Here is a 12,596-nt window from a genome sequence, read left to right on the forward strand (position 1 = left end):
TTGCCAGGACATTTACTACACTGAACTGAAACAATCTATTTATGTGCTGGTCTCCACTACAAGGCTCTGGGCTCTCTATGGGTAAAGGAGAAAGACTATGATTTATTTACCTTTGTGTTTTCACTCCTGGCATAGTGCCTGGCATGAATTTGCCACTCAATAAATGTTTGCTGAATAAATACATAAATTGTTACATCAAATACTACCAAAAAGAGAGTACTTCTTCCCTTTGGGATAGTTTAATTCAGCAAATATTTATTTCCTTTTGTTTGCTGAGGCATCACATATTAATATATTCTCTTATTTTGATAAAACAGATCTAAATATGCTGTCCTACAAGTAAACACTTTGGCTCTAGCTGAAGTCTATACCATAAATATGAAACATTCAAAAAACTCCTTTTCACCCTTACCCTTTTTAAAACCTCTATTTTCTTGGTTTGATTTTAAAGAAGAGGATGATAAGAACATAGGGAAATATTTCAATGCCAATAATTAAAATTCCTTAATTGGTTATGAAGTGAATCTTTATGTTTATCCTGCACTGAGAATTAAAATGTTCTTTTCCCTGATTTTTCTTCCTGTCCAGTGTGCTATGGTGCTAAGTATGATATGAACATACAAATAGAAGTAGAAGATATCATGGTCATCTCTCTTAAAAGCCATTCATAAAGAGCCAGCTGACATAAAATCTGGGATTTGGTTCAAAATACTCTGGAAGGGAGTGGGAAGGAATGGGTAGGGGGATATAGATGACACAAGAATGGCCTTGAGGTGATAATATTTAGGCTGGGTGATAGATCCAAAGGTAGGTACAAGGGCAGTTCATTATACCACTTTCTTTACTATGTATGCAGTTTCACATAATAACATTTTCTTTAAAAGGCAAAGGGACAAAACTAGCTGGCTCTCCTTTCTTTCTTTCTTTTTGTAAGTTTATTTATTTATTTTTGAGACACACAGGGTGAGAGGGGGAGAAGGGGAGCGGGGGAAGGGCAGAGAGAGAGAGTGAGTGAAAGAATCCCGTGCTGATAGCACACAGAGCCTGACTCGGGGCTCAGTCTCACAAATTGTGAGATCATGACCGGAGCCAAAATCCAGAGTCAGATGTTTAACCGACTGAGCCACCCAGGCACCCCTAGCTGACTCTCCTTTCAATGCAGGTAAATACTTGTCTAAGGTCTGTCTTCTCTGCTAGACTGTTCCCTCAGGACAGGGACTAGAACTATCTTGTGGTATATTCTCAATGCCTACTACAGTGCCTATACAAAGGGTAAGCACACAGAAAATGTTTGGTAAATGACTACAAGGGGTTAATGATGTAGCCTCTTGAAGAGTAGAGCAGATTAAACTTTCTCCCATCTTCTGATTATCTGATACAACTGGGCTTTAAAGATGGTTCTCTGTACTTCTTTTCTGGGGTTGATTAGAGCCAAGATAATGATCAGCTTCCTACCTTTCACCTTCTAATAGAACAGCCCCACAGAAAGTAGTTAAGCATTGCTTAAAGAAATTCCATGTGGAGGTAGGTCAGGGTACTTCTTCCTGACAGACTGAATTTAGTTTAGCTCCAGTTAAGACGATCACAGAGCCCCTAATAAATACAGATTCCTTTTTCTCACTTCTTTTCTCCTTCCATCATACACAGAAAGGTGCTTTGGGAATGTTGAGGCATGTTTTTCAACCCAAGGGAAGAGAAGTGGATTTATTTTGTCTCGCTTAAGATGATCTCACCTGAGCTAAATAAAAGAATGCCAGACATACAAAGAAGGGAATTTCAATAGCAGGTTTAAAATAGAAACATGCATAACTTATCCTTGAAAAATACTTAAGTGAGAACAATACCTGAAAAATGTGTGATGCTCTACACAGACTTTCCATAATTTCTTAGCTGCTCGGTAACTGGGAAGTTTGAATCCAATGGTACTTTCATATTGCTCTTGCTATAAAAACATGAATAAACATGAAACATGATTATTTTACTAAAGTGATACAATATCAGAAATATGGTGTTACAGAAGAGGACATTGTGAATAAAAGAATGTTACTGGTTTCAAAACATAAAGTATCATTTCAAAATTTTTTCTACTTACCAACAAAAATGTACTCAGGGCTTTTTCAACAGCAGGGAAGCCAGGGAATGCATCTTATATAATTTATGCATCTTATTTTATTCAGCACCCATTCCCCCCACAGACACAGACACACACACACACAGACACACACAGACACACACAGACACACACACACACTGTACATTTTTCTGAGACGTAATTAAGTCACCTTTTGATTGTCCAGACTACTTATTCTTCCTTAGTCACTATCTGCATGTGGGATACTTCTACTATATGACCAGGGAATGGGATAGCAGATGATTTCTCCAATCAACCAATATTATTATGCAATTATTATTAGTAATAGAAGCTTAAGATTTTGGCTCAAACCAGATTCCTGAATTATTAAATGTCTTCTTTTTCCTTTGATTGACCACTAGTTTATCTGAATACTTCTTTGAAGCAAACCATAGCCTGCCAAGGATACTAGAAACACTGTCCTGCTAGTCTTTTGCCTCTTTGTTTCTATCTTAAGCATACTTTACAAGATGGAAAAGAAACTGACATTTTTAGTGCCTATTATTGCCAATAACACTATGATTAAATAGTGTCATCTATATTTTTACACATGAAGAAACTAAGATCAGAGAAGTTATTTGTTCAGTCTCATAGCTATAAGTGCCAGAACCAGGTTTTCCTGGTTTCTACTATACCATGTTATTGCTAGGTCATCTACTGTAGACATAATACTATACTTCTCAAAATCCTACTCTTGTTCCTAAATGCTTTCTTAAGAATCCTGTGTTTTATGGGGCGCCTGGGTGGCTCAGTCAGTTAAGCGTCCGACTTTGGCTCAGGTCATGATCTCACGGTCTGAGTTCAAGCCCCCTGTCGGGCTCTGTGTTGACAGCTCAGAGCCTGGAGCCTGCTTCGGATTCTGTGTCTCCCTCTCTCTCTGCCCCTCCCCTGCTCATGTTCTGTCTCTCTCTGTCTCAAAAATAATAAAATACTTTAATAAAAAAAAAAAGAATCCTGTGTTTTAGTATGTATTATACAGGTGTTATTTAAAAAAAACCCAAGTATTTCCTTTATCATATTTGTGTGTGTGTGTGTGTAAAGTTTTTGCCCTCCCACATTAAATGTAAGACAGATGGGGTGCCTGGGTAGCTCAGTCAGTTAAGCGTCCAACTTCGGGTCAGGTCATGATCTCACAGTTGGTGGGTTCCAGCCCCGCATCGGGCTCTGTGCTCACAGCTCAGAGCCTGGAGCCTGCTTCGGATTCTGTGTCTCCCTCTCTCTCTGGCCCTCCCCCCGTTTGTGTTCTGTCTCTGTCTCTCAAAAAAATGAATAAACGTTACAAAAAAAGAGATTAAAATGTAAGATTGGTTAGGGATGAACTCTTTTATTCACTATTATATTCCTAGACCCTAGAATAGTGCCTGGCCTAAAGAAAGCCCTCAATAAATATTTGGTGACTGAATGACTCTTAGATTTGAAATTTTTGAGGGAAGACACTGATTGTTCTTTGTTAGGTACAGGTAAATAATTATGGTATTAAATAAATGCTTCATTGAGCTTATCCAAGATTTTTAATGCCGTACATCCAGTATTCCCCAGCTAAAATAATGAGCCATTTTTCACCAGCAGATGGTGATACACACACAAAAACACGCCATATTACATTAGTGCACTGCTTTCTTATTTCGAGCTTTTATAGCTGTCATCTCATGTGATCTTCAAGTCAAGAGAGAGAAGGTATTATCCCGCTCGAATGATAAGGAAGCTGAGCCATAGACTTGTCCTGGTTATTTTGTTTAGTAGGTGGTAGAGGCAGAGTAGGAGCTAGAACTTTATAAAATTTAATTCCTACTTAAACAATTTTCTACTGTGCCATGATAGCTCTTTAATGTAAAAGTTAAGTTTGGCCAGCATTAGTATATCCTGAATCTTGAACACCAACTAATAACTGAGTTGTCTGGTATAAAGTTGAACATCCAACTCTATTAAAAATCTAGAACTTGAGAGGTGCCTGAGTTGCTCAGTCCGTTAAGCATCTGACTTCGGCTCAGGGCATGATCTCATGGTTCGTGGGTTCAAGCACTGCATCTGGCTCTGTGCTGACAGCTCAGAGCCTGGAGCCTACTTCAGATTCTATGTTTCTGTCTCTCTCTGCCCCTCCCCTGCTTTCACTCGGTCTCTCTCTCTCTCTCTCTCTCTCTCTCAAAAATAAACATTAAAAAAAATTTTTTAATCTATAACTTGACGTAGAATACATTCTCAGTAACCACTAGAAGCTACACATACAAATAAATCTTAATTACATCAGGTAAGGTGTTGGTGGTGCAAAACATGAGTATCTTAACCCCACCATTTAAAAATCTCCTGCTACTTAATTTATAAATATTTATAAATATTTTTCCATCAAGATTTTACCTGGAGTAAACAAGAAACAAGTTTATCAATCCAAGATTAACTTTTGGCCATGGTATATTTACTTCCATAAAGAGAAACCAGAAGATCCAGGAGAAACCAGAAGATCAGTAGTGAGGAAGACAAGAAGCTTCATGGGGCTGATTAATTTAGAAAATAGAATTAATCAGCTCCTGAATAGTTAGCTACAGAGAGACTGCTTATTTACTTATTTTATTTAGAGAGAGAGTGAGTGGGGGAGAGCCAGAGAGAGAAAGAGAGGGAGAGAGAGACAGAGAGGGAGAATCTTAAGCAGGATCCACACTTAGCATGGAGCCCAATGCCAGGCTCAATCCCACATCCCTGGGCTCATGACCTGAGCCAATATCAAGAGACAGACACTCAACCTACTGAGCCACCCCAGTATCCCAAGAGATCTCTTTGATGACATAACAAGGAAAACAGGAATGAAAAGGTATTTTCAACATGGTCTATGTTTGATTCAGGAGGAAAGAAGCATGAATTATGTACCTCTCCAGGTCGAATCTTGATGAAAAAGCTGCTACGTTTGTAAGAAATCTTCAGCACTTTGGGCCAGGGAAAGCGGTTAATTCTCAGCTTATCTTTATAAACCAGAAGGCCACTAGAGCAGACACCTAGGATGATATCCACTCCCTCCAAGTCCTGAAAAACAAAAGTGTTAGCAGCTCAGTGTTCAGCAAAGTACTCAACACATTGCTGACTCTTATTTGATATATCAATAACCAAAAACACAAAGCATACATTAAAAAGTAAAGCTCAACCTAACAATCATAATCTACAGGACTGTTCAGTCCATATAAAAATGTTACTATATGTTACTAAAAATGTTACTATACGACCATGAGTGAACATCCGCTCTTCTCAGGTCCAAGAAATACTGACATGCACACATCTTACCCACTGAAGGAACTAACTACTCTAAGGGGCAATATAACCACCACCGCCACTCCCCAAAGCCATTGTGAAATGTCATTGGGCTTGCACCTCATCTAACTTTATAACACTTCTCCCATAAAACTGAGCCTCTGTATCTTCCAAAAAGGTGTTCCTTAATAATCCAAAAAGAGACACTAATCTACTTTTACCATGCCTTTCTGCATATGAGAATTCTAGGGTAAACATTCATGTTCTCATTTTGGTCTCCCAGTTCTAAAATACTCAAACATGGGGCGCCTGGGTGGCGCAGTCGGTTAAGCGTCCGACTTCAGCCAGGTCACGATCTCGCGGTCCGGGAGTTCGAGCCCCGCGTCGGGCTCTGGGCTGATGATGGCTCAGAGCCTGGAGCCTGTTTCCGATTCTGTGTCTCCCTCTCTCTCTGCCCCTCCCCCGTTCATGCTCTGTCTCTCTCTGTCCCAAAAATAAATAAACTTTGAAAAAAATTAAAAAAAAAAAATACTCAAACTTGCCACTATCATAATCAGTAAATAATAACTATGGTAGCTACGGTAGCTACCTATGTCCTATACATGTATGTTTAAGTCAGTAGACCACATGACTTCTAGAGGCTAGGGCTGAGGGCTATGTCTACTACCAAATATGCATGCACAATTATAATTCTTGTTCTTTTTATGATAATGTGGCCACTCATCCAAAAATCATGGTAAGTAAAGGAGTTCTCTTCCTATATAAACTCAGTATGGAGAATCTCAGACTTTTGTAATTACTGATGTTTAGTATATTTAATTATAAATATCATCCCAAAGTCAAGAAGGAACAGCGAGATAAGATAAAGACATATTTATACGCCTCTTTAGTAATTTTTTTAAATTAAATACATATTAATCATCCCTGTCTAATAAGGAATAAATTTCACCTGAATAAATCTCTACAGACAACTATTTATATAGGTAATCAAAACCCAGAATCAAATGTTTCTTGACTACTCCCTTCCCCAAAATGAGTATAGAGAAACATGTTAATGGCATATGTGTTATGTACAAAAAAACCCGAGAAGTAAAAATTATAAACTCAATGACTATATAACTGAGAATTTCCCAGAAGATGCCCTCTTAAATTCTTAAAGCCTGTGGGTACAACTACATCTCTCTCTTAATTATGTTTTGGAGAAACAATTTGCTTTACAACATTTGGGAAAGGAACATGCTGCCTGACTTCTTCATCTATTCCTGATAATTACAGCAACGATATCAGCCTGCAGCAAGAATTGAGAAGCAAAACCAAACAATTTCAATTCTGATTTTTCTGCCATCTACTTTACAGATTCACAGAAGTACCCAGCCCCAAACAATCCAGAGCAACATTTTAAGAAAAACCACTAACATGTAATGAAATTTTATTAGAATTAATGGACTCTAATAAGGAAGGAAAAATTTTCACATATCAGATTTTCAGGGTGGGAGAAGCATGAAAGGTCATGTTAGTCCAATCACACACCAGATATTTGAATGTCCTTTTCTAAATTCCTACCAAGCGATTATTGTACCGATTCTGGAATATCTCCAGCGACAGAACACTCGCTGTGGAATGAGGTAACCCATTCCATCTTAGAATAGCTCTGTTAAGCAATTTGTCAAACCGAGCTGAATAGTATTTCCCTGTAATTTCCATTTTACCAGCTCTAGCTTTATATTTGGAGGCATAGTGAAATGTCTACTTCACACAGTTATCCTTCAAACACACAAAGACAGGTGTTACATCTTCCCTAAATTTTCTCTTCTGTGGGCTAAGTATCTGTATTCCTTTGCTTTCTCATTGGACATGGTTTTGAGTCCCCTCATGATGCATCTTAGTTATTAAGTTCCTCTAAATGAACTTCATATTGGGGCACATGGGTGGCTCAGTCGGTTAAGCGTCCAACTTCGGCTCAGGTCATGATCTCACATCTTGTGAGTTCAAACCTCACATAGGGCTCTGTGCTGACAGCTTAGAGCCTGCAGCCTGCTTCGGATTCTGTGTCTCCATCTTTCTCTCCCTTCCCCCACTCGTGCTCTCGCACTCTCTCTCTCTCTCTCTCTCTCTCAAAAAAAAAAAAACCATTAAAAAAAGTTTTTCTAATTGTAAAAATAAAAATTAAAAAATGAGCTTCATATTATCTCTTGAGCCCATTCCCTCACAAACTCCTCACACACACACCCTCACCACTCCCAGCCATTTCAGTAGCTGAAGACGAGAGAAGTCAAGGAACTTCCCTTAAGCATTTATTTGTTAGGTTATATGAGGCAGAACAACCATTAAAGCCCAAGTTTACAATTCTTAACCCAGTAGTTTCCAAATGAACCCTGTGGTTCATCCCACGTGCACTAGAATCACCTGGAGAGCTTATAGAAAGAGCTTATAGACAGAGATTGCTGGGCTCCACGTGTAGCATTTCTGATTCAGTAAGTCTGGGATGGGGCCTGAAATGTGCCTCACAAGTTCCCAGATGATGCTAAATGTTGGTTATGAGGCCATCCTTTGAGAACCATTACCTTAAGTCAATGGTTCTCAGGTGTGATTCAGGTGTGAATGAGCGTAATTTGAGATGTTTAGTAAACTTGGAGATCTAGCATTTTGTTCAAAGCAATTCAGTAAATCTGGGAGGAGCTTGAGACTCTGTATACTTAATAAATGTTCCAGGTGATTCTGATGTAAGTGATGTTGGCTGCTATCTCTATATTTTCAAATATTTAGGAAAATATCACTTCTGTGCTGTATCTTTGATCCTTAGAGGGGCTTAGATGTGAAGTGGCATTCTGACGGTGGAATTGCAAAGGGGCAATTCAAATTATACACTTAAAGTTCTAACAAGAACTATCTTTTTTCAATGTTTTATAGTACCCCAGATGCAAGTTGGTAACAAGTATTATATGACCCAGGTCTGATACACGCTCAGTAACAAAGGCCAAAATTATCATTACCTTTGCTTTATGAAGGTCAACACCATACATAGACAACTTTTTGGCATTCTCAAGAAATTCCAGGTCAGCTTGAGCTGGAGTCATGGACCTTTGGTAGAATAAAAATTGAAAATAGAGCATCACAGTGCCAACATTTACAATAATAACACTCATATATTAGTTGTACTTCATATAAACACACAAACATATACATATATATATATATATATACCAAGATGTACATGGATATATTTCATAGTCCTGAAAGCAGAATATTAGGGAAAAGGATTCTTATCACTACCTGTGTCTAAATCATTGAAATATGCCTTAGTAAAAGAGATCTCAGAGAAAAACAAAGTCACCAAAAAGCTATTAGAAAAAAAAGGTTTTAAAACAAATCTTGCTTAACAGTTTCCTTAAAGCTTCCACCATCCATTCTACCCTCCCTCTCCTCAGCCTTTTTCTCTAACACACACAAGATCCTCCCACTAATTTCTCTTGCCAAGGAGGCGACCAAACTAAATCCTCTGAGGGCATGGTACAATTTACAATATCCTCTTAGCTGCCTTTTTCTCTGTGTACTCCTGAATTATTATGGAAATTAAACAGGAGGGCAGCTGAAGTTACTTAACTGGCGACTCTTAATGGGGACAGGCTTGATGAAAAGAAAATTTCTGGTAACAGATGGTGTCCTGCCCACTGATCTAAACAAAATAAATTGGTTAATAGAAGCATGTAGATAATGGGGCTGCTTTCTCTGTTATTAAGATGTCTTCATTACTAGGCATATAATGAATTAGATCTGTTTGAAAACAATCAGTCTCACTGTCTAAATGGTCACTGTGATGGTCTTTCCTTCTCCTTTATAACCTTCCCCTCTTTTGAAAAGTGCTCATGAGCTGTTATGTTGAGCTTTGAAGAAAAAGACATCACTCCTAGTGCTGCACAATTCAGGCCAATCAAATATGACTTCACACTGACAATAATGCCGCCACACCTCCAAAGAAAAACCAAGTAAATGCCTGCTTCCAGGAGGACTGCCTTAAACTATACAAAGCAGCAGTAGCCTATTCATTTAATGGAAAAAATTCTCTTCTAAATCCATCTGTCCTTAGTCTCATTGAAAAGAACAAAGGGTTCCTTGGAACAACCACCAAAATCTCAGGAGAGAGGATGCAGCTCTGTTAATGACTCAGCCTCCCCAAATAAACTTTTTTTCACAAGCACTAAATCATCACACCTGAATTCTATTTACTAATAGATCTAAAACTTGAACACACACACAAAAAGGAGAGTGGGAAAATTAACACATGTGCAAGTCTGTATATTCACGTCACTAAAAACAGCTCAGGAAAATTTTACAGGGTTGTTCCTCCCGCCCACCCCCCCTCCCCCATATAAGTTATATACTTTTCTAGTTAAGGTTACTCCTAATCATTTTATAGTTTTCGTTATTGTTGTTATCGATGGCTTGAATTTTTGGGTTTTGAAGCTGGATTGGAGCTTGAAGATTATAGAGTCCAACAGTTTGATTTTGTGATGAAGAAATAGGCCCTGAGGGATAACATAGCCACAGGCAAGTTGTGACTTTAAGGCAGAAGGCTTTAGGCAGGATTCAAGTCGCATTACTCAAGCTGGAATCATGCGTCCTGCACTTGAGAGTGGTGACCTGGCGTCTCCCTCAATCTTCTAACTATAAAGGAAGATTCATAATAATACCTAATTCCAGAGACTAGGATAGGCAATGAATTTTTTATTTTATTGAATGAATGAATGTGATTAGTAGGATAAAATGAGATAATGGTTGTGAAACTGCTCTGCAAAATATTAATGTTTATTATTATTGCAACTTTAGGTTTCTGATGATGGTACAGTGGAACATTTATACATAATTCATAAAAGAGAAATAACTGATCACTTGAACTTGAAGGCAAATTTTAAAACATTAAATGAGGCAATCATGATAAAATCTTCTCTATCTTTATTCCTCCAACTCTAAGGGACATTAATAGGGTCAATTTAAATATAGATTGAAGTTTCAGACTATGTGGTTAAAGGCTTTTCTAAGTAAGTATGCTTTAAAATTATATTAAGGACAGAGGCACCTGGTTGGCTCAGTTGGAAGAGCATGTGACTCTTGATCTTGGGGTCGTGAGTTCCAGCCCCCTGTTGTGTGTAGAGATTACTTAAATAATAATATATTTTTTTTAATATAAATAAATAAATTATATTAAGGACAAGTAGTAAGAAGAGATCTTTAAAGCTATGAATTTCTTTGTTAGTTGAAAATAATACTTATATTTGAAATTTGGCTGATGTTTGCATGAAAAATTTTTAATATAATTTAAACATTTTTGAAACACACTTAAACTTAAAAGTTACCTACAGTGCAAATAATATTTTCCTGAACTATCTGAGAGCAAACTGTCAACCTGATCACCCATCTCTCCCAACACTTTAACGTGTAATTCCTACAAACAAGGACATTTTTCTACGTAACCTCAATACAACCATCAAAAGCAGGAATAACTCTTTTTTTTTTAATGTTTTTATTTATTTTTGAGACACAGAGAGACAGAGCATGAGCAGGGGAGGGGCAGAGCGAGAGGAAGACACAGAATCTGAAGCAGGCTCCAGGCTCTGAGCTGTCAGCACAGAGCCCGATGTGGGGCTCGAACTCACAGCCCGTGAGATCATGACCTGAGCCGAAGTCAAATGCTTAACTGACTGAGCCACCCAGGTGCCCCGAAATAAATTTTAATACATTACTGCTATCTAATCCTCAGACCCCACTCAAGTTTAGTCATTTGTTTAAAAAATGGTCTGTACAGGGATGCCTGAGTGGCTCAGTTGGTTAAGCATCTGACTCTTGGTTTCGGCTCAGGTCATGATCTCAGGGTTTGTGAGTTCAAGCCCTGCATTGGGCTGTGCACTGACAGTGTGGAGCCTGCTTGGGATTCTCTCTCTCTCTTCCTCTCTCTGCCCCTCCCCTGCTCGCACTCTCCTCCGTCTCAAAATAAATAAGCTTAAAAAAAATTATGTTCTGTACAGCAGAAAGGCCCAGCTTAGTGAGTACAGGAGTGTCACTGAGTTCATGTCTCTGGTCTTCTTCAGTCTGGAACAGTTCCTTAATCTCTCCCTGACTTTCATAATCTTGACCTTGTGAGGATCACAGGCCAGTTATTCTACAGAATGACCCTCAATTTGGGCCTGATGTTTCTCCATCAGTTGATTCAGGTTTTGCATCTTTGACAAGAATAGCACAGAAATGGCTCTGCGTTCTCACTGCATCCTATCAGGTGGTAAGTACACAATTTCAACTTGTCCCCTAGTGGATGATGTTCTTTTTCATCATTGATGTTGCCAGGCTTCTCCGCTGTGAAATTCCTATTTATCTCTTTGCAATTAATAACCATTTTGTGGGAATATAGTTTGAAACCTTTGAATATCCTATTCCTTATTAAGCTTTCAACTTATTCCTTTATATCAGTATGGACTCGGAGATTCTCATTTTATTCAATGCAATATAATCAATTATTTTCCTTATTTATTTTAGTGCTTAAATTGGACCAGATTTGGCCAGTGGGAGCCTCCCCAAGCTGGATTCTGTACCCTTCTGATCATTTCTGGCATTTTTAAAGTACCTCCTTCTAGAACAATGTAGACTTAGAGTATGTTAGTGTGTGTGTGTGTGTGTGTGTGTGTGTGTGTGCGCGCGCGCGCGCCTATTTTCACATCTATCTATCAGAAATCATGAATTAGCACTGACACCTCCAGTTTTAATGCAATACCACAGGGTTTCTCCCTCTCCATACTGTGTATCACCCTTTATTGACAGTAAGAAATCTGACTCCCATTATCATTAATATACTAATTTGATCAACTCCTTGTACATAACCAATCTCTTATTGCTACCACTGACTCCTCCCCTACATGGATGCCCTTTTCACCTTGACTGGACTCTAAACCCCCCATGCTGGGTTGTTCCCCACACAGGGATGCCCTCATTACCTCACTCAGGTTCTGACTTCTAGTGGTAGGCTATCCCTTCCATGGACATCTTCTTCACCCTGCCCAGGCTTCAACACCTTGTATCAGGTACCACCCCATGTGGATGGCCTCCACCCAATGCAGGCCTTACCCCCACATGGATGCCCTTCTCAATCTGCTCTGCCTCTCATAACTACCACCACGTGCCCACTTCATACTGTTTGAGCTCTGGCTCTTCATGCCAGGCTGGCCCCCTATCCATGAAT

General features: G+C 38.8%; 1 protein-coding gene across 13 annotated transcripts in view; it reads right to left on the reverse strand.

The window, feature by feature from the left end:
• Window positions 1-12,596, reverse strand: part of EPB41 (erythrocyte membrane protein band 4.1) — a 200,042-nt gene that overhangs the window by 62,056 nt on the left and 125,390 nt on the right. For all 13 annotated transcript variants that reach the window (XM_047872671.1, XM_047872667.1, XM_047872668.1 and 10 more), the window contains 3 exons: window positions 8,362-8,449; window positions 4,994-5,146; window positions 1,845-1,942 (listed from right to left, as the gene is read on the reverse strand). In XM_047872671.1, the coding sequence (XP_047728627.1) occupies window positions 1,845-1,942; window positions 4,994-5,146; window positions 8,362-8,449 (339 nt within the window). The remainder of the gene's footprint in view (window positions 1-1,844; window positions 1,943-4,993; window positions 5,147-8,361; window positions 8,450-12,596) is intronic.

Source organism: Prionailurus viverrinus, chromosome C1, assembly GCF_022837055.1.
Source record: "Prionailurus viverrinus isolate Anna chromosome C1, UM_Priviv_1.0, whole genome shotgun sequence".
In the NCBI taxonomy this organism is placed as follows: domain Eukaryota; kingdom Metazoa; phylum Chordata; class Mammalia; order Carnivora; family Felidae; genus Prionailurus; species Prionailurus viverrinus.